General features: G+C 32.2%; 2 protein-coding genes across 2 annotated transcripts in view; both read right to left on the bottom strand.

Moving 5' to 3' along the window:
* The window catches only part of LOC128170083 (mucin-2-like), a 34,025-nt gene extending 21,510 nt beyond the window's left edge, over positions 1–12,515 (bottom strand). The window contains exons 1-9 of the mRNA XM_052836079.1: positions 12,386–12,515; positions 12,147–12,185; positions 8,947–10,191; positions 7,474–7,634; positions 7,085–7,226; positions 6,893–6,922; positions 3,997–4,026; positions 3,074–3,142; positions 1,819–1,878 (exon numbers count right to left, since the gene is read on the bottom strand). Coding sequence (XP_052692039.1) covers positions 1,819–1,878; positions 3,074–3,142; positions 3,997–4,026; positions 6,893–6,922; positions 7,085–7,226; positions 7,474–7,634; positions 8,947–10,191; positions 12,147–12,185; positions 12,386–12,515 — 1,906 coding nt within the window. The remainder of the gene's footprint in view (positions 1–1,818; positions 1,879–3,073; positions 3,143–3,996; positions 4,027–6,892; positions 6,923–7,084; positions 7,227–7,473; positions 7,635–8,946; positions 10,192–12,146; positions 12,186–12,385) is intronic.
* Positions 12,516–14,415: 1,900 nt separating this feature from the next.
* LOC128180101 (probable mitochondrial glutathione transporter SLC25A40) lies at positions 14,416–21,742 on the bottom strand. The gene is made up of 9 exons (XM_052847959.1): positions 21,521–21,742; positions 19,232–19,410; positions 18,870–18,937; positions 18,432–18,562; positions 17,991–18,167; positions 17,565–17,674; positions 17,250–17,328; positions 16,810–16,887; positions 14,416–15,739 (listed from the first exon to the last, which is right to left on the bottom strand). The coding sequence occupies exons 1-9, from the start codon at positions 21,603–21,605 to the stop codon at positions 15,606–15,608; spliced, it is 1,041 nt and encodes a 346-aa protein (XP_052703919.1). The 5' UTR covers positions 21,606–21,742; the 3' UTR covers positions 14,416–15,605.
* Positions 21,743–22,350: the final 608 nt, after the last annotated feature.

Raw genomic sequence — 22,350 nt, 5'->3', positions numbered from 1 at the left:
TTCGAGTGTGAAAAATAATCATCATTAAATCAAATCAGTCTCTGTCTAACGTACCTCTTCGTGGTTAGTTTCATTGAAACCACATCGTACCTTAATGTTTAAAGTTTTAAGATGTTTAATGAAATTGTTTAGATGAAAATGACAAAGAACCCCTTAACATAATCTCACCGCCCCTTTTTATACACATTTATATATACATTTTAGTAAATATTAACAATGATTTCTCAAACTATTACTCATTTTAAATATACATATTCTAGGTACATGTATTTGATCTCAAAAAACATTGTCCTCAATTTGACTATGTGCTGAATTTTGTTGAATCAGCTATATTTGAGTAAATATCTGGTTTTAATTATGACTATATGTCTTTAAATGAATATCTAATAAATAAATCTCATTTTGTATTTTTTTATCAATTTATTATGTCATTTATTTAAATTTATATTATTTATAAGGAAATTAACCATAAAATAGTCTATCACATTTCAGGAGTTGGGTGTGTATCTGACATCATAACTCGGTAAAATGTAAGATGACCTGTGTGTGTTTTTTGTTTTTAATGTATGATCCTTCTGAGATCCATTTTGATAAGTAAAAGAAGAAAGTCATCCTAAATTGGTTCATTTTTGGGAGTTGATTTTTATCAACTCTCCTATGAAGTTACTCTGGCAAACCGAATGTGAAACAGTGTTTGGACCTAAGCACAAATCATCACAGCTGACAAGATTTAGTTCTTGAAAATAATCGATAAATTCGATGTATTGTATCTTGAAGCATTGGTTTTTAAGAAACTTATTTATGAATGCCTTGAAAATAGTCAGATGTTAAATAGTACGAACAATTTAGATTTTTTTACAGTCGTATGTATTCATACGCCAGAGTTCAATAAAGTCTCGTTCAACCATCGGCTGTCTCCGTTAATCTCCGACAAGCAGAGTTTAGATGTCGCGTCATCAAGCTATCACGTGTCCTGGTGTACACATTCTCTTCCTTGTTGGAGATCAACAGAGACAGCCGAGCATCTGGTTGAACGAGACTAGAGTTCATTATTGTTTGAATATTCATTTATTGATGTTCAATAACTTCAAATGCTCATCACAAGTTTTTCATTTATTGAAATGAAAAATCTTGAGACTTCCGAATTGGTGGATTATGATATTAATTCCCATGACGGTTTCTTCGCTATCACGTGACTCTCTAGACCAGTTATATGGTGCGATATACCATTCTTTCACCAGAGGTTGTGCTACACAAGCTTCGCTTACACCTCTGTCAACGCCGGAAAAATAGTCTGTCGCATGATCATATTAGCAACAAGCATGGCGAGCACATGGCATTGTTGATTCCCTTCTCCCGTATAATCAACTTGAAGGTAAGATATTTACGGGTAAATACTTTGTGAGCAAGTTTAAAATTATCGTAGGGGATTAAATTGCTGTTGATTTGTGTAAAATCGACAATGAGTCGGGAGCGTGCAGAGAATGATTTTTCAAAACTTTTAAACATCTGTCAAACTAGATCATGTGATCAGATTTTAATCTTTACCTCCACAAAATAGTTCTCCCAGCAACTTTGAAATAAATATGATTAAAAGTATTAAATACTGGAATTGATTTACTTTCAATCCTATTACTAGATAAAAGAAGTAAAATGCATCGATTTTAAATATATTTTGCCCATCGGTTCAGTTTGTAAATGAACAAAAATCGTGCAAATCTGGCGTTGACAGATGTGTGAGCAGCGGAGCTTGTGTAGCACGACCTCTGGTGAGAGAATGGCGCTACACAGAATTATCATAATGAGGTATAATAATACCTGTTGTTGTTGTTGTTGTTGTTGTTGTTGTCAATGGTGGATGTGATGTTGACAGGGGAGCTACAGAATGAAGGTTATGAAATAAAAAACAAGATATTTGAGCCAATGCTCACTAGTAATAACCCCGCTCTGATGTGATATTCAAAATAAGCAAAGTCGTCATTTAACAAGAAGTTGACGTCCGATTAAACAAAAATATATCCAACGATATAGCATGCCTCAACAAATAGTGTATCAAAATTAAGCATCTGCAATAAATAGTTGCTGAGAAATCTTTGACAAAAATTTGTTTGAAAATTTTGGCACAAAACAAAGTCATCAACAGGAAGCTGACGTCCGATTGGCACAAAATTATATCCCACGATATGACATGTCTAAACAAATAGTGTGTTAAAATTTCAAACATCTGCTATTAAGAGTTGCTGAGAAATTTTTGACCAAAATTTGTTTGAAAATCTAGGCTAAAAATAAACAAAGTCGTCATTTAACAGGAAATTGACGTCCGATTGGTACAAAAATATATACTACGATATGGCATGCCTACACAAATAGTGTGTTATCATTTCAAGCATCTGCAATCTATATTTGCTGAAAAAAAATGCGACAGAAATTTTGTTAGGGATAGACAAACAGAAGGACTGACGGTCAGACAGATAGACACACAAGGGTAAAACAGTATACCCCCTTCTCCTTCGGAGCGGGGGTATAACAAGAGGTAAATGGCATAAACTACTGAAAAAACATATATATTTTCACATTAAAGCATTATCATATATTTATGAAATTATAAACATTTTTTGTTACTTTTAAAGGAACTATATCTAATGCAGTAGTGTTTTCTTGTGTCGTTTCATGTTTATCAGCGCACAATTCTATGGCTCTTTGGGTTTTTTCATGCAAATCAAAGTGCCATTTGTAGTGTATTGTTGAAATGGCAGGAAAAGTTCATCATTAAATACACTCATTCATGGTACTGTATTTGCGAAATAGATATAAAAAGATGTCTCCGATTTTTTTATTAACCAAATTAGCTTCAAAATGCAATTTACTCAACATCTGGGTTTTTAATATTTTATCATAGTCGGAAATATTTTATATGCACATTATTGTTCATTTAAAAAAAACAAGTTTTGTTTATTTTCATTAAAAAGTCGAAAACGTTAAGAAATTTACAATGGGACAGAGGAACAAACTGCAATCAGAAATTTTTACTTTACACCCTCGGGGAAGAAAACTAAAAATAAACAGTAATTACTTTTGTTAGTTGTACTGGCTGTAGTGTCGACAGAAGTTGAAAAGGTCGTCGTTGGTGATACTGTTTGAGCTATCAAAAAAACAGTTTCTATACAATAAGCTAATATTAAAGCCATTTGTAGTGTGTTGTGGAAATGGCAGGAAAAGTTCATCATTAAATACATTCATTCATGGTATTGTATTTGCGAAATAAATATAAAAATATGTTTCCGATTTTTTATTAACCAAATTAGCTTCAAAATGCAATTTACTCAACATCTGGGTTTTTTATATTTGTCTGAGCGTCATATTTATATTCGAAATCACCATTAGGGTCCGACATTTTCCATAAGATATCATTACCGATTTCATATTTTAAATGAAACTAATTAATTACTTGTGTGAGTGGTTTAATTGCAAGTTTGGAATGTGCCCAAAAAATAGCTTGTTTTGAATAATTAATTTAAATTTTAAATTTTAAATTTAAAAAATGCTTTAAATTTTTTTTTTTAATTTAAAAAAAATTGCTTGTTTTGAATAATTAAACACAACTGGGTTTATTTTTTACAAATCTTCATTAAGTGTGTTGTTCTTACAATACTGGCTGACTTAACAAAAAAATTCATTCAATTCAAATATATCTATCTTTTAAAGAAGATCGGTCCGGATTGTAAAAATATGTGAAAATTATTTGAATCAATAATCAAATATCGGATCATGCAGCTTTTAAACATTCTAGGTAGGTAAAATTCAACTTTTTCAAATTTGAACCAGTCCCAATAGAATAGAGACTAATGCCGATCGAAATTATGTAAGTTGAAGGTCGATAGCAATTTTGCGCGAATAACGGGTTGCTTTTTTATAAATGGTTCACAACAATTATTCCATAAACATTACAGATATGTTGGTTTATTGTTATGTGACACAGTGACAAACCATAGTTACCTGATGTTGTAGAGGGTACAGGTGCTTGAGCTGAAAAGAATGATAAAGTTGTTTTTGATAACAAATTATCAACCCAATGACGTTGAAGGGCATAACTATATCTATTAAGGAAGCTTTTCATATCAAATAAAACGAATTTTACAGGTAATTCATCATTTTCATGTACGCCATAAAAACAAAAATATTTAGTTAAAGTGATTAGTGTTGATGTAGATGTTTATTAAGGGGCTACTTGTGCAAATTTCGGGTGAACAAATCAGATTCATAAAGAAAATTAAAAGACCACCGAGAATGTATTAGCAATAAACAGTCAAATAAAATATCACAACAAAGAACGGCGAGTAATTGAAGTTATTCTCATCAACTTTTAAACAGAAAATTTTATGTCTTCTTACTCTCTTTGAGTCATTTATTCTACATTTTCATCCAGAGAGGAATTTTATCCGCTCTGCTTTCAATAATACAGTTATATATATATATATATATATATATATATATATATATATATATATATATATATATATATATATATATATATATATACGGTATATATATATACGGTATATATATAATTTTTTATATATGAAAACTCTTTTTCAAACCATTGTAAAACTCTCATAGTTTCGAACACAAAAACAATATTAAAAAGAAGATATTTGAAACCTCTTTTTTGACAACTTATCTTAAGATCTAAAATGCATCAATTGACCAATATCATAATACTAGGCCCCAACGTATTAATGATAACAAAACTAAAAATATTAATAACGATAAAAAGTTTGAATTTAAAAGTTAAGGATACAAAAAAATAGTGAACGAACTAAATGGTTTGATGATTATATGTCTAATAATATCAAAGTTACAGATTATAAAAAATCTTTAAAGGTCATACATGGTCACTTTGACCTTCTTATGAGAATATGATTATATTAAGTTGCTTACATACTAATATCACTAAATGTTAAACTGTATTTCTTAAAGAAACGACATATTTAACAATTTTCCTATGTATTTCTATGTAACTTTGAATCCCTTTGGGCCCCAGTATTGAGTTTGGTGTCATAGTGTGTACATGTTAAAGGCTTAACTTTTCCTGGGATGCTAATTGTATAGTTATATCAAATATTATGCAACTTTAGTTGAGAAAGTCATATACTTGAATACACGTATTTTCAATATTTATTATTTATTATTCAATATAAATTGTAGAACAGTTAACCCTTCCCGTTGACCAAAATTAATATGTGCTTTGCGTCTCGGTTTGTATACCTCAGATTTTACAATATCTTACGATGCCTGAATTGTAATCTCCATAATCGTAGCATGGTAGTTTTGGGGAAGAATTTTTTCTTTTAAATTCCAATATATATCTATGTTGAACCGTGTAACCCTCTTTGGGCACCACTTATTGTAATTGTAACTTTTACAATTCTGAGTCTGAATATTACTATTTTGACTTTTGAACCCCTCTTTTGGGCCTCAGCATTACTCCTAGGGCATAGTTTAATATAAGAGTTAGTGAAAATATAAGAATTTTGGTAAACAAAGCTTTTTAAAACACACACACCAACTATGTTTTCTATTTCGTGGTTATTTATCTCATGAAAAGGGTAAGACCCTTCTTTATAACAATTTAGAATTTCTTGCCCATAAGGATACTTTTATAAAGTTTGGTTGAATTTGACCCAGTACATCGCGGGGGTGTTAAGGAAGCATATGGAACATTTAGCGTCTTATTTTGACTGTTATATTCAAAATCGTGAATTTAGATAACTATTTTGAATAAGATCAAAAGCTTATTATTATCCTTTAAAGTAGATGTCTGTGCAATAAAATCGGGTAGTACATTACTGCCACATTGGTGCATTATCATGTGACAACTATAAACAGCTTACGTATATTCCGAGATAGAACAACACTACCCCGCGGTTTCTAAAATAAAACAAACATACCAAATGAAGGCAAAACATCTCAGTTTAATCAAAACCGCTGCTAGAATGCTATGTTCTTCTTAATTAAATAGTTATTCATCCGGCTCTCGTAAAACATTCCCAACTTTTATAAAGTTCGCAAGGAAAACGGTATGTTGCATCAAAACAACACACAACATGGGACTCTAGCGGCACTTTTCAATTTAAGCATTGATCAAACTAACGATACGTATAAAATTCCAAGTTCAATATATACGGGGTAGTGTTGTTCAAGTAAATTGTAGGCAACGACAGAGGAAAGCCTGGCCGAGAAATAAAAGCAGATTTACATACCTTTTAGCGAATGCTTGATAAAACTAACATATATCCCAGTATTCTTATGTTCAATTCTCAATAAATCACACCACACAATTTTAGTAGAGTTCTTAGATTAGTTATATTTTGAATATGTTTACAATGCCTTCCTATCAAATTCACACGATATTCAACTTTTAGTCATGACGTCATCAATGTGTAAATCTACGTAAATACAAACTAATTTCTGAAGAAAAAAATTGTCTTCAGTATTTTTTATTTGGTTTTGGTCTACGTTTCGTTGCTTAGATATTTGAATATGTACATAATAACTAAGATTTGTGATTTCACGGAATTACATGTAACTCAAATTCAGTATGCTTCCTTAACACCCCCGCGATGTAGTTTGTTAAGAAGATTTCAAAATTGTACAAGAATGCTTCGATTATAATTGCACAAGTATTAGTACTTACTTGTGTTTTGTACCGAATCTGTTGTTTGATCTACAAGAATTACAAGAACTGATCTAAGCTCTATACATGTATAAGCATTTCAAATTCCATAAGAAACAGAACTCGGAATGATGTTAAAATAAAGATTCAATGTATGTGTGTTTACCCTTCTTTGGTGAAAACATCTATTCAAACTAAATTGCAGAATACCATACTCACTTGTAGCCTGCGAGGCTCCTGTTGGTTGATCTTCGAAGAATTAAAATAAGTTTTAAATCATTAATCTGCCTTCTATTATCTAATCAGAGCAGTGAATAATAGAATGTGTGAATAACGGTCTATGAATAACAAAATTGGAAATTGGACAGCATTTTTAAAAATGTTGTAATCATAGTTGTTTAATGTTGTTACCTGTAGGGATTGGAGTACTGCTATCTGTCATTGCTTCTGTCTTTTGGCTTGTTACCGTGGAAGAAACAGTAGAACCAGACACATTTGTCATAGAATTCGTGGGAATTGTGCTGCCTTCAGATGTAAAATTTGGCGATGGAGTCTGAAATTAATGGTTGCCTTATTTACAACGTCATGTCTCCATCCAACAATAGTAAACCTAACTTACATTTTGAAACGAATAAAGATCATACAACATCTTCTTCAAGATTATTTGATAAGATTTTGAAGACCGAAAATTTCAAATATGTCCATTATTCTATTTATTTGGAACATTTTTAACATGCACATCACTTACAACCATACCAACACATTTAAATAAATCACTCGTAAATAATCATCAAACCCACCTTCCAATACACACACTGGCACCTGTCTTCAACACAGAGCGGGAAGTGCGGATAACTATCATTGCAGTTGGCATAATAGGATTTACCGTCTGTTCCTTTCACCTCTAAGTAAGTGTTCTCAGGGGTACAAGTATCATTAAGCCCTTCTTTAGAATTGCAAGCTGAATATTGAACCAAGAAAATAATCAGCAGCCTTTAATCTTTCAAATGAATATATACAGTACATGTGATAGTGTTTTTACGCAGCACTGTTAAGGCTTACTTTGAAAATATCAGCGAATTTCAACTTTCAGAAAACGATGCATCTGTTATTACAAAATATTTATGTATGTAAAGTTATTTTATCATGCTGTAAATGTAATACAAAATGAAACAGTATAGTAAATGCTACTTTGTATGACACTTAGTGTGGTCCCCTGAATTGATAGTCACGTGACATATGTTGATAATTCTCCCGAATGGAGGTCAATGTATCATTACTGAAGATATAGAGAGTCCCGAGAGTTTTCGGATGACAAAAGTATCGAGTTATCTTTTCTTGGGTGAAGAGATTGAATGTCTGCAGCAGACAGCGGTGTTAATGGGATAAAAACGCTTTTTACCGAGTGTATACGTGTGAACTTGTGTTTTGACAACATTTGCAACATTGTGTAGGAGGTTTTGCGTAACTTTTGTCAAGTAAGCATTTTTTTGGACATTGTTTACAAATCGTGTCCTACTTTCAATTCTTCCCTTATATATATATATATATATATATATATATATATATATATATATATATATATATATATATATATATATATATATATGTCATAGAATGTAGAGCGGATACGATGCCTCTGTGATCGAATTTGTACAATAAACACTCTAAAAAAGAAATAATACACGCTCTTTAAAATAAGTGCATGCCGAATCAAAACAAGAATAATATAGATGTAATAGGATTTAATGGTACGATCATTGTTTAAAAATTATCTTCTGTTCATTTATAAAATGCATTTTTCCATCTTAAAAAATTGATTGATCCGCCTCTCTCTACACAAAATATGCGTCAAAATTTACAGGATAACGTCACATCGACAAGTGCACCACGATCAGTCAGTTGTTTATATTTATCGTTGTTGGATTTATTTGACTACAAAGGTGCACACATAGGTAATTCTTATGTAGTTTAATATTTTCGCTCCCGTAACAATCGGAATTTACTTTATTTATTAGCATTTTTGACGACTTGTTGTTTTGTGTGATGTCATAGTTAACATTTCCCGTACTTTCTGGTCGGCGCGACCACAAAGTAAACCTTTACAGTGCTGCGTAAATATGAGAAGTACATCAACTAAAAGGTCTTCAATATATTTCATACTAAAATAAAACATTACATGTGTATGAATTATTAATGGCTCTATATTTTATCTTAGTCTGTACCGAGGGTTAAATAAATTAATGACTGTACATATAATGATATCAACTTACACGGATTGACCTGGCATTTGCACATCCCATTCTCACACTTCTTCACTTGATACCGGTTGCATATGGTATGCTGACATGTACTAGTATCATCGCCACCACAGAAATCGGGAATTGCCAGGCAACCACATGTTCCACTGAGGCATACATTAATTTCCGCTTTTGAAGCATCGCATGTCTTGTGTTGGCAGTCACCATTATTCTGCTGACAATAGTCCAGTGGTTTACAGGTACAGGTTCGTCCCTCGCAATATTTCTTCTCCCCGGCTGAACATGCCAAATGATAGCATGTTGATACGTCGTGATTGCTACAAGTGTCAGGTACGTAGGCGCAGTAGCAGTGGTTTGTTGAATTGCACTTGCTCGTATAACCTCGATCACAACTCAGAGAAAGGCAATAGATATGATTTCCTTTAGGACAATAGTTCTGCGATTCGCATACACAGCTCCCATCAACACAGAATCCTTTTTCCGGACAGTTTTTGCAGTCACCATCATTCTGCCGACAATAATCCAGTGGTTTACAGGTACAGGTTCGTCCCTCGCAATATTTCTTCTCCCCGGGTAAACATGTTAAATGATAGCATTTTGATACGTCGTTATTGCTGCAAGTGTCAGGTACGTAGGCGCAGTAGCAGTGGTTTGTTGAATTGCACTTGCTCGTATAACCTCGATCACAACTCAGAGAAAGGCAATAGATATGATTTCCTTTAGGACAATAGTTCTGCGATTCGCATACACAGCTCCCATCAACACAGAATCCTTTTTCTGGACAGTTTTTACAGTCGGTGTCTATATCGCAAAAGCATTCGCATCTCTCATTTTGATTGCATCTTCTTAACTCATTATGCGAGCATTGAAAATTCCGAAAACAGTAAAATATGTTTTTGTTTCCACCAGGACAATAGTTGTTGGTCTCGCAGACACATTTTTTATTGACACAGAAGCCTAGGGTTCCTGCCGGACAGTTTTTGCAGTCGGTGTCTATATCGCAAAAGCATTCGCATCTGTCATTCTGATTGCATCTTTTCGATTCGTTGTGTGCGCATGGAAAGTTCTTCAGGCAGTAAAAGTTGTTCCCACCAGGACAATAGTTGTTGGTCTCGCAGACACATTTCTCGTTGATACAGAAGCCTAGGGTTCCTGCCGGACAGTTATTACACTGGGAGTCCTGTGAACAGTAACACTCACATCTGTTGTTCCCGTTAACGTTACACCTGATGGCTTCATTGTGTGAGCACACTATATCTGTAGGATAGTTGAATGGGGGAAACAACTGTTATAATCAGATACAGTTTTATAAAATGGTAAACAAAGATTCTTCAATTGGGTGTATATTTTCTCAGGATCGACAATAAATGAGCTGATAATATCATTATAAACTAAAGCAATAGCAAACGGAGAAGAATCATCAGGAAACAATCTGAACAAAAAAACGTTCTATTACGATTTTAAGTTTCTTGTTACTAGTATTTATTTTTAATTGATTTTTTTTCAATTACTGATGAAATTAATCAGGGCAATCATAATCAACGTACAATATTTGCCCGATTAGGGAGAACAGTGGGTTTTTTTTTTAAATATCGAGATATTTAAGGCGTGTTTTAAATAAAATAGACATGTATATCAAGTTTTCCAACAAAGTTTGTAGAACAATAATACACTTTAAAAGTCTTGTTGTCAGTATTTTTGGTACTTTGATTATTGTAGAAGACTTTTTCACGCTGATGTATTCAGACACCATTTTGTGTAAGTGTGTCTAAAGTGCTCCTGTTATGATTACAGTGCAACAATATAAACATTTATAAAAACTTCTAAGAAAAAGGGTTTGTACGAAAGAATTATAGGGTCACTTAAAAATTATTTTTATATCATAATAACGAGATAAGAATTCATCATTTCGAGTTAATTATCTTGTTATTACGAGTTAATTATCTCGTTATTACGAGAAAAGATCTCGTCATTACGAGAAAAGATCTCGTCATTACGAGAAAAGATCTCGTCATTACGAGAAAAGATCTCGTTATTACGAGTTAATTATCTCGTTATTACGAGAAAAGATCTCGTAAAAACGAGATTATTTTCTCGTAATTACGAGAAAGATCTCGTTTTTACGACAAAAGTTGTCATTATTACGAGGTGATTATCTCCTTATTACGAAAAAAGATCTATCCTAAATGGCGCGTTTCATTGTTTTATTCTCTTTTTGTAAAGTGTATGAACTACTGCAATGTCTATTATTATACACATACTTAGCATAATCGTCGTTTAAAAGGGAAAACACATAATTTGATATATCGGACCAAGCAGTTTTTAAGAAATTTCTGATGAAGTAGCAAATTAAAGCAGATTGATTAATAAATTCATTGAACTATTTATTAATAATTAAGGAGGATACGTGTGATTTTTTTTCAGACTCCAAAATTTTAACAAACAAAATCAATTATTTTCAATTTACATGTAGGCTGTGTATGAACATATTGAACACAATTCGGGTAAATCCTGTATATCCATGACTGAAACTATACAGTCATTAAAGTTATCTGTAACAAATAGAATTGATTTTTACGAGTATAGGACTACCTGGTATTTACTTCGGAGTGGGATTATAACACACACACACACACAGAGATATATATATATATATATATATATATATATATATATATATATATATATATATATATATGTGTGTGTGTGTGTGTGTGTGTGTGTGTGTGTGTGTGTGTGTGTGTGTGTGTGTGTGTTGAATAGTAAAATTACATGTAGTTCTTTCCTTTTATTCATAAAACATGAAATGTCAAATCCGATCATTTTAATACGTAGAAATTAATGAATGATCGTTGCTATTTCAATATTAACCAAAATTGAATCAACGTAACTGGAATGAAAAAGATAGACTAAAAGGGTGATACAGTCGATTTGGAATCCTTTTCAGAAACGCACCATTTTATAAAAATCTTTTCTCGTAACAACGAAATCTTTTCTCGTAATTACGTGGCCCTATTCGTCTTTCGTAGTGCTTAGACAAATAAGCATGTGAGATATGTGACCGTGTTTACCTTAATACAGAAACATGTACGAATCTCAGTTTTAAAGATTTTTAGATGCTCCATATTAAAAAAGTGTTAAGTAATCAAAAAAAATTACTTGAATGTATTTTAAAATCCTTTAGTTTACATGTGGAAAGGTTTTCAACTTACAATAGCCAGGCAGGCATTGGCTTTGAACAGCTTTGATGCCTGCAAAGTAGAGAATCAAGTACATGCACTTGGTAAATAAGTGATTAATACAGCACACATATTAAATGTATTGTAAAGCAAGACATATCATTATTTTAGTATTAAGACTATTGCAATGAGACGAGCCTAATTGTCTACAAAAATTGTTATATTTCACTGCATTTACACGTTGATGACTGGTGCAAAATTTTAAGACTAACCTGAAAATATCGTAAATATTGCAACAAACAAGAATGTCCTCATCATGGTGAAGTTCAAGTTCCCTAAACTATTTTGCAGACCACATAGATAACGAGATTTATCTTTGTAGATTTTATCCTCGGCCTTCATGTCCAAATCCAGTTTAATGCACCTGAAAAGAGTGCACGTTCTGGTTTGATAATAGTTTATATATAAGGACTTACTGCACATACACAGAGAGAGAGAGAGAGAGAGAGAGAGAGAGAGAGAGAGAGAGAGAGAGAGAGAGAGAGAGATGTATAAGTTACAGAATATAGACTATTACAAATCCAAACATCCTGACAGTGTAAGTGTATTCCATATACTGTAATTGTCTTTAATTCTAAGTGTTTGATATTTCACAACAGAAGTACTGTATTGGTACCTTTAACTGTGGTTTTATTTCCACGGATAATCGGGGTTTTTTTTTCATTATATTATTACCGTGATTTTATCGACTTTATTTCTAAAACTGATGATAATGTTGATGATTAAATTTTACATTATGAATACATTTTCATTTCTTTGCTTTATTATTACTGAAGTCAGAATAAAGAACTTTATTAGCAGATAGTTAAGAAAGCGTCCTGACCCTTTTGATTGATACCAGAAAAAAATACCCTGTAGTTACATTTTAAATCATTGTCAATGCACAATATTTATGGTGGCTTAATGTTTGCGAAAATATAAAATCGCGAATAGTGTAATTAAAAACACCATAATGTTTTTCAAGTCTAAAGTATTCTTGCTATAACTTGATTCTGTTTTCTTCTTGTTTAAAGCTTACATTATACCGGTATCATTAAAAAAAAAATTTGATCGTATGGACGATTTTTAATAGAGGATAAAAGATCCGAAAAATCAAATGCCTTTGATTGGTCATTAAAAAAAAACCCGCGCTGTAGAGCATAAGCTTATAAGGGTTAGAAATGTTACACACCCTTTTGTAATGAGTCGTCTGTTCTGAAAGAGGGTTGCAAGGGTAAAGGTAGTTTTATACCCTTGTATCGCTAGGAATGTCTCTTCGTAGTAGAGTTACAGGGGTTATGAGGCTCTATACAATTTCTAACATCTTTTTAAAATTTTAAAACATACATGCAAAAGAGCAATATGGACTGCATTTGCGATACAGCTAGAATAAAAACACAGCGGTTTTTTTTCGAGCGAGTAAAATACATGAAATATTTACATCCAGTAATTAGTTTCTCAGTTATTTATGAAAATCTTTAGTGATTCATATTGAGACAGATATCTACGAGACCCAATCAAAAAACGATCAGTCTGCGTATTTAATCTATATGCATTTGTTTAACTTTCAAAACTGTTTCCAAAAGCATTGTTATACTAACTAATACTTCTTGATTTGAATAATGTTAATGTTTACATCGTTATTGATGTCTTTTTTATAATATTAAACCTTGTGATATTGAGCCGGATTTTATTTATTGAATATGGTTCTTATTATATTCAGATATTTAAACAATATCTTCTAAATACATGAACCAAGGTATAATTCTTTTAAGGTGATTTTGAAAATGTGATAAAAACCCTTTAATTAAATTTATTGAACATGACAAAAAATAAGGAGCACAGGCTCAATCTATAAAATAATAGGCACAGTATATGAATACACTTCTTGAAGATTTTGGTACACACACATCATGTGTTAAGTATTTTAATGGTCTTACTAGAGCAGTAAAAATCAATATTGTGCTAAAAACATTCAGAACATACTTTTGAAAGAAATATTAGATAATGTAGGCATTTTAAGTTTTCAGTTTCTAATCCTTTCAACAAAAGACATTATTCACACTTTATTCGCCTATCTTCTTCATCAATATATGTATAACAAAACAATAGTTGCTTTGAAATCACATTATCACTACATTGCAATTGCCATTATAGCTCAACATCAAATGAACATCTAACTTGTATCTCAAGCACTCTAAAGCCAGAGCAAATTATGAACTATCCAATAAATTAGCTATAAATTAACATGAGAATGCTAATCAAAAATTGTTTTATGCTTTTATTTTTCAAGGCATACATTTCTTTAACCATCATACACATGTGCAATTTAATTTCTATCAAGCCTTAATTGAATAATATTATGTGCTTTGGCAACAAATTAAGGCTTGATATTTCAAAGTTGAAAATAATAACAGAACATGGTAAACAATATTACAATCAAATCCATTCTAAAACATTAAAAATATATACAGTATATAAATAAATACTCAGCTGAAAAACCAAAACTGATACTTTGACTTCATAATCAGACTATGGGTGCTGAAAATTAATTGAGGACAATATGAACAATACAAGTTTTAATGTGTTTACTTTCATCTTTTGTGGTGCAGTAACACAACCACAGTCAAATTAATAGTTTCAGAACATGAGGTCAACATGTGGTACAAGCACCTTCCAGATATAATGTATACATGTGTATGTATGGGCAAGTGAACACAATTAAAATGGATGATTTTCTGTACATTTTATCACTGTCACTCATAATTGAAAGAACTAGTAAGTTCATCATGAACATGAATCATGTAAACTGATTTATTCTATAACAATATGAATAAGATGGTGCAGGGTGTAGGCAATCATAACACATCCAACATGAAACCAAGCTAGAAATATTACATATATTTATAATACCTTATCAAAGAATTAGGTCATCATCATTATATACAAACACACATACAGATAAAACACACGTTATATCACAGAAAATGGACATTGTAAACATGTTACATACATGAGCTTGAATTTCATACTCTTGTCACACAGGAGTAAAAATCAAAAACACTTTACCACATTGTTAGAACTGACATCTAAAATAAAACAAATCTAACGATAGGCGCCAACTCTATTATCTTATGACAAATTCAAAACATTGATTATGATATTGATTTTTAAATATTACAACATCAGAGATGAAGTCTATTATGAAGAAAAAACTCTCATGAATTAATATATAAAAACTCAATCACTTATTATGACATAACAAATGTAAGCATTGCGGTGATAGAAAATAAATCTAAAATCAGATGAAACATTCACACTGTAGAAAAAACCCTTGCATGACAAAAGGTTGTTGGATAAATTGTAACCAAATCATAAGGTCGCACAGCATCACGTGGAAATTGACCAGAAGACCCAAGCTTCCACTTGCACAAAATCACACCATATTTTGTTTCAATCCATAGAAGCCTCTGAAAGTCCAAGTCTCTGTTCTCTATTTCTGGCTTTGAAATAGTTTTTGAAATATTCATAGGAAGAAATCATAATGGCACAGGCAGGAGCCACTTTTACCACTCTAGGAACCAGACCTAAAAAGAAACAAAAAACATTTCACTTATTATAGACTTGATTTATAAGCAACTTATTATAGACTTACATGATTTATAAGCAACTTTTTATTGACTTATATGATTTATAAGCAACTTATTACAGACTTATACGTTTTATAAGCTACTTTTAGTCTTGTGTTGAGTTAACAAAGTCCAACATGTTGCATTTAATTCTTTAAGGTAACTCCGTACCTATAAAATCATGGGTTCAAAGTTAAAAACTTAACTTTTTAAAAACTTATTGGGCTTGAATTTCATCAAAAAATAAATAAAATATATATGTATCCATACTATTTAAGATGTAAGGTAATAAAAACCAAAGGCTGAAATTATCATCTGAAAATCACACTTTTTTTTGCTTAAAAATCAAATATAAGTGGATGGATACTTGTTTGTCTATTTAAATTTTATTGCTTACTATGCCAGAAAACTAAAATTAATAAAAAAAAAAATAAAAAAAATTTTACATTAGAAAAATTATAGCATTTAGATATATCACTAAGAGAAAAGTAGAAAAGAGTTATTTCCCTTTGTCATTATTGAATTATGTCAAATATAAGGATGAAAAAACGCTTATTAAATATCTCCAAGTAAACAATGATTTGAGTTTTTGATGTGCACCTATGATAACATAGAAATTACAAATCTACTTGCAAGAATTTTAATGAATTCATGGTTTATGTAAATGTATGACGTCACAGGAGGGTGGATTTACTTTAATTGATTTCTAACACTATCAAAGCAGCAAACAGTCTGCACATATACTGAAGCATATGTTTTAATTTTTTTTAAAAGGTGCTTGCAATGTTTTAATATTTTGAGAAAAGTATTTTTCTTTGATCAATAACTAGCAAACCTCACACCTTTGCCCTCTGTAATATGGAAGCAATATAGCAAGTTTTTTCTAGCTAATCTTTCACTCTGACAATTACTGGGGGGTGTTACCCAGTAGTACATGTATATATTCAAAGCTGACTAAATGCAAACAATGCAATATATCCCAGGCTTGTACAAGGAGTAATCAAATATCTTAACCAAGCAACATTTACCTGCAAACAAGGCATGCATTCCCTCTCTGTGGTATAGCTGTATAATGAGACGTAATGTTGAGGTCACTTGTGTGGAACCTGACAATACGGAGAATACACCACTTCTTAATCAGAGAATGCAGATATGTATACATATAAAAACATATATCTCTGTACCCCTCAAGTGCATAGAATAAATAAAATGTATTGCAATCGCTGAGTTCAAATGCTATTTCTAATCAGATTTGGTTTCATGGGCTCATGAAATAAAGTACATGTACTACAGAATCAAACACTGACTTGTTTATGTTATGATTAACTAAAGGATTTATTATGCATGTATTTCAAATTTGAGGAACTGATGAGAGTTTATTGTTCCTTTTGCTCTACTTGAAAATTGAATATCTAATAAACACAATAATTTTAAAGTTATTCGATTGCTAATAAATGGCCAATTTTACCTTTGACTCGAGTTTCTCCTAGAGAGATTTGTCGATGGGTTTTGATTACATCAAAAGGTAAAGTTAATATAGCAGCAATCTGTTGAAAAAAAATAAAGATCCTTTTAAACACTTCAAGAATACATGTCTTGTATGGATACATGTATAATGAATTTAAAAAAATATAATGAAATTAAAAAATTCGAAATTTATGTCTGTAAGATTTAAACTCAAGTACTCTGCCATCTTGCACTTTTTCTGACAATTACTTTAGCTCTTTGGAAATCATATCCCCATTTGTAAATTCCCCCCTCACACACAGGAATCTTGACTCACCCCTCCTGACAAAGCTCCACAGCTAAAACTCTCCACCATTGTCATCTTATCTGACATGGTGTTCTTCAAAATGACTGACTTCATGCTTTCATATCCAAACCAGTAGAATGCTGAAACAGACATTCAGAAGTAAAAAATTAGATCAATATCTTCCCAAACATATTCAGGCCGTTAAGATGAAGTCACAATGTAACAGAAACACTTCTTGTCTCTACTGGATTTGAAACTTGGTTCACTTGCTCATGTCTTGAATATTGCCCACATATTTAGAAAATGTACAGCTGTAAGTGTGCAGCAGAAATTTGAATTCAGGATTTATGTTAAGTGCTGCTTAACACACCGGTACCATTCATACTATAATGTATTATCTTTTTAAAGTTAATATCATATTAAACACTTCAAATTAAAATTGATTTTTTTTTTTACCTGAGAAAGGGACATCCCTGAGGAGGGTGGGGGTGAGGCCTCTGTACAGGGACCGGACCACGCCCCCCTCCCTCACCGTGTGCTGGACCGCAGTCAAAACCTGACTGTACTTCAGCTGCTCAGACTGGAGCTTGGTTCTAACCATTTCTAGGGGACTGATAGCAAACACTGCTAAAGCTGGAACGAAAAAAACAATAATCTGTCATGTTTAAAAGTTTACCATACAAAAAGTATTGATATAAGATTGCAAAATTTATTGAATACAATAATGATACTACAAAATTCTTTTTAAATCACAAAATGAACACAGAAGTTGATTTTGTCAATGCACCATTCCTATAAATTTTTAGACGAGTGTAGACCATGAGATTGGGGATGTAGGTTTATAGCAGTATCAACTGAAAACTTTAATTGATTATAAAACTAGTGTTATGAGCTCACTTCGAGCACTTGCTCCAGCCATTATTGGCTTCCACCAGTCATTTTCTTCTAGGCCTGCAGAGTATCCGAACAAGTTCCGGAAATGTTCATAACAGGAAAAATACACCACAGTGGCTGGGACAGCCATTACTCTACAATAAATAATAGACTTTCAGGTCATTGTACAATGCATTAATATTAAAGTATACACACAACACCAAAGATTCAGCATGTAACTGTATCAACCTTAATATCCAAATTCTTCAAAAAATATCTATACTTTGGAACTCTGTAAATTTTACAGTACTCGATCATTTGTAAAATCAATAATTCTTAATTATAGTGCCTTACTTCCAATACTTTGCTACTGTCATGTGGTACAATATGCTACTTTGATTAAACATAACACAGAACATGAATGTGGCAGGTACAATTGTGTACAAGGGTCAGTCTACTCACAGTGTAGGAGGAAGCCCGCTCCACAGAGATCGCATCCCCTCAATTCTAGTAATCTGTATCATGGCATCCTAAGGTAAACAAAAAAGAAGATTTACAATGTACATTTACCTATAGTCAAATAAATTAGATGATTTTATGTCAAAAATTTGTCAAATTGAAACAAAACCTCAATATAGTACTTACAAATAATTGGTTAGTTAAATGACTATCATATATCAGTAAATCTTTTTTTTTTGGCAGTTTTACTTTTAAGGTTTGTTTTCATGAACAAAATTTTTACTACCATCAATTTTTTTTTATGCTAACATCAATTATATGTCTGCTAAGACTCGTAATGTCCTTCGATTAATGAAAACACTCACCACTGTGCCTTTGTAGTGCCCTGGAACCTGTCTTTTGTACCAGTATCCATTGTTGGAGGGACCATTCAGACAGGTACACAGGTGGTCCATCAGCCCGTTGCAGTACAAGAAACATTTGCCCTTCACTAATGGGACTTTCTGAGATTGTAAGCGAATTTTAACTACATCAAATGGTGTCACTGAAACGAAAAACCATCCAGGTACATGTATATAGAATATTTCCAATTAATAAAGGTGGAACATATTTATTTTTGAAACATTGGAATATTGGATACATCTGTCAGTTAATCTTAAGGGCTGAATGAGTTAAATAGCCTTGTTAGTAGTATAACAGAGAGCTGAGAGAAAATATTGATGAAGAAGTGATAATGTTCAATTTATGGAACTAAAACATTCCTGAACATAAGGATCAACCTTATAAATATGACCTTGAGTTACATATACTACATACATGCATGTATTTATACAATACATCACCCTGATTTTGACACTTTGAGGCAAAATACAAGACCCTGCAAAGTACTATTTTATTTTAATAAAGAGATTTTTAAAAAGAAACTTGTCACTTCAGTCAATATCTAAATGCAAATTCATAACGTTATGCACTATGATTTTGATTGTTAGCAGTGTCGTCATGTCATGTGACTGCTAATATGATATCTGTAAAGCTATACCTTTCTTGTTATTAAAACATGATTGAGAGACAGAGTAGAAAGTAGACAGTCAACTGGATGAGTATGTATGTGTTCATGTATTGAGGTACAAGTACATGTTTATGAACTAAATAAGTGATGCATTTATAATATTTCATCTTTTCCTAACATTTGATCTGAGTATTAGCTTTCACAAGTCGGTAGACGGACATCTCGGCCCAACGACACCTTGGCCCAGGGCGGTTGACACCTCGGCCCAGACGGGTCGGCCCAAAACTATTGACACCTCGGCCCATGTACAAGACACCTCGGCCCACAGAAATTTGTATTTAAAAATATGTACAAGACACCTCGGCCCAAAGAAACAATGATTCTTAAAATATTTGATAGACAGTCGAACGTATGTTCTTGTACTCATAAACACACAATTAATTCAATACAATTTTTTGATGATAAAAGTTTCATCCAGTATCTTACAATACGTATTTTTCTAATACACTAACATACTTGCTTTGTTCCTTAATTGACAATGTATTATATTACTATTACGTGTCCCAAAATTTAATTAAAAGTTCATTAAAAATAATGAATGTAATAGACTCTTAAAAGTGGATATATACTAGAAGCATTTCTAATGTTTCTGGTGTAAATTATTGCAATATTTTTTTTTAGATTATGACTGTAGTCAATTATTTTTTTTTTTGAAAATGAAAAGCAGAATTTATAAACAGTAACCACAATCCTTTTTTCTTAACCTTGGATCATTTTTGTTAAGTTTATCACATTCTTAAACAAAGTAAAAAACTGAATAATTCATGATTTAAGTTTAATAAACAGGGTGAGAATATTGCTGCTTTGTTTGTCTAGACATGGTTTTATTCATTTGCGTATAAGACCGTGGAACATTAACTGGCAAGATTGGAAATATACAGCTTACTAACACAGAATATACAAGATCTATTCAACAGGTGTGTCGTGTGCCCATGTGCGCGGGGGGAAGATTGGAAATATACAGCTAACTAACACATAATATACAAGATATACTCAACAGGTGTGTCGTGTGCCCATGTGCGCGGGGGGAAGATTGGAAATATACAGCTAACACAAATATTTTTTTAATTACAAATTATATATATCATATAATTTATATTCAATAAAATATAAATAAAACAATAAAACATGAAAATCATTGATATTTTATTTTAATTCTGCTTCAGCCGAGATGTCTTTTGCTTGGGCCGGGGTGTCTCAAAATTTGGGCCGACCCGTCTTGGCCGAGGAGTCCTGGGGCCGAGGTGTCCTGGGGCCGAGGTGTCGTTTGGCCGAGGTGTCTGACATTCCACAAGTCATAATATAGAACATTAAAAATGTTTTTATCATATTCAAGTACATTTTTTTCCAAAACCTTCTCAAATCTCAATCGAATTTAAACATTATGCAGGTGTAAATACGTGTAAATTCCCAATTGTTTACTGTGTACAGTACTGTACTTGTCAAATATAGCTGATGTAAGAAAATGCAATGTGGACTGCAATATTCAACATAATATACTTAAATTCCAGACAGGGAGCAGGGTAAACTAAATAATTCGATTCCGGTCAGTTACGAAAGAGACAAAGTTCTTACGCAATCTTACCAAGAAGAGAAGTGAGGATTGCGCCCGTGCATGATGATACCATCTGCTGCACGGCCGTGATATCCTCGAACGTGCCCCCTGGCATCACTCCGCTGCATTTGTCCCTCGAGGGTTGCTGTGGTCCATCCCTAAATAACTGAACATGACGAAACGTATGCTTCCACACGTGAACTTGGAAGTGAAGCCCTTCTTTTAGGGCATGGAGTCGATATACTTTGAAGGTCGAGCCCGATTGGAATTTTATTGCATGTAGAACGTTACGTTTTTGACGCTATGTACTGTAGAAAATGTAACCCATATTCATTGATTTTATTATGAAACAAGTTTGATCTTATCAAATACTAAACTCTATCAACAAGAGGTAATGGTCTAAATCAAAAATTATTTCTCATATTTACTTTCTAGATATTTTCGGAAGAAATAGATAATTTAGTTCTTTTAAAATTAGACATTTCTTCTTCCCTGCTTATACTGTACTACTTGGGGAAAAAAAATAACAATTTTTAAAGAACATAATTAAAGGTTGATGAGTGCATGAAAAGGAGGTGTATAAATGGAATGGAATATTTTTCTGAACAGTTTATACATGGTGCATCATAAACATGCGATTGAAAAGTAGATCTTAACACGAAATTATGATGAAATTTTTATAGTTTTGGACCTCTTATTAATAATGACTTAATCCGTACTAACCTAGATTATTGCAGCTAAGAAAATGTCAGTTAGGAAAATCAAAGAGAGCCACGCTATTGCAGCTATTAACCTACGCTACGTATTAACCTACGCTACGTATTAACCTACGCTACGTATTAACCTACGCTACGTATTAA

Source organism: Crassostrea angulata, chromosome 1 (assembly GCF_025612915.1).
Source record: "Crassostrea angulata isolate pt1a10 chromosome 1, ASM2561291v2, whole genome shotgun sequence".
Taxonomy (NCBI): domain Eukaryota; kingdom Metazoa; phylum Mollusca; class Bivalvia; order Ostreida; family Ostreidae; genus Magallana; species Magallana angulata.
Note: the sequence above shows the minus strand (reverse complement) of the source record. Positions and strands in the feature narration are given on the sequence as shown.

Bases quoted from the DNA above. Each gene is read 5' to 3' on its own strand.
- LOC128180101 (XM_052847959.1), bottom strand. From the start codon at position 21,605: ATGCCAGGGGGCACGTTCGAGGATATCACGGCCGTGCAGCAGATGGTA. The intron at 18,563-18,869 runs GTGAGTAGACTG...TATTTATTGTAG, and splicing joins AGCGGGCTTCCTCCTACACT to AGTAATGGCTGTCCCAGCCA. The intron at 18,168-18,431 runs GTGAGCTCATAA...TTTTCGTTCCAG, and splicing joins GGCTGGAGCAAGTGCTCGAA to CTTTAGCAGTGTTTGCTATC.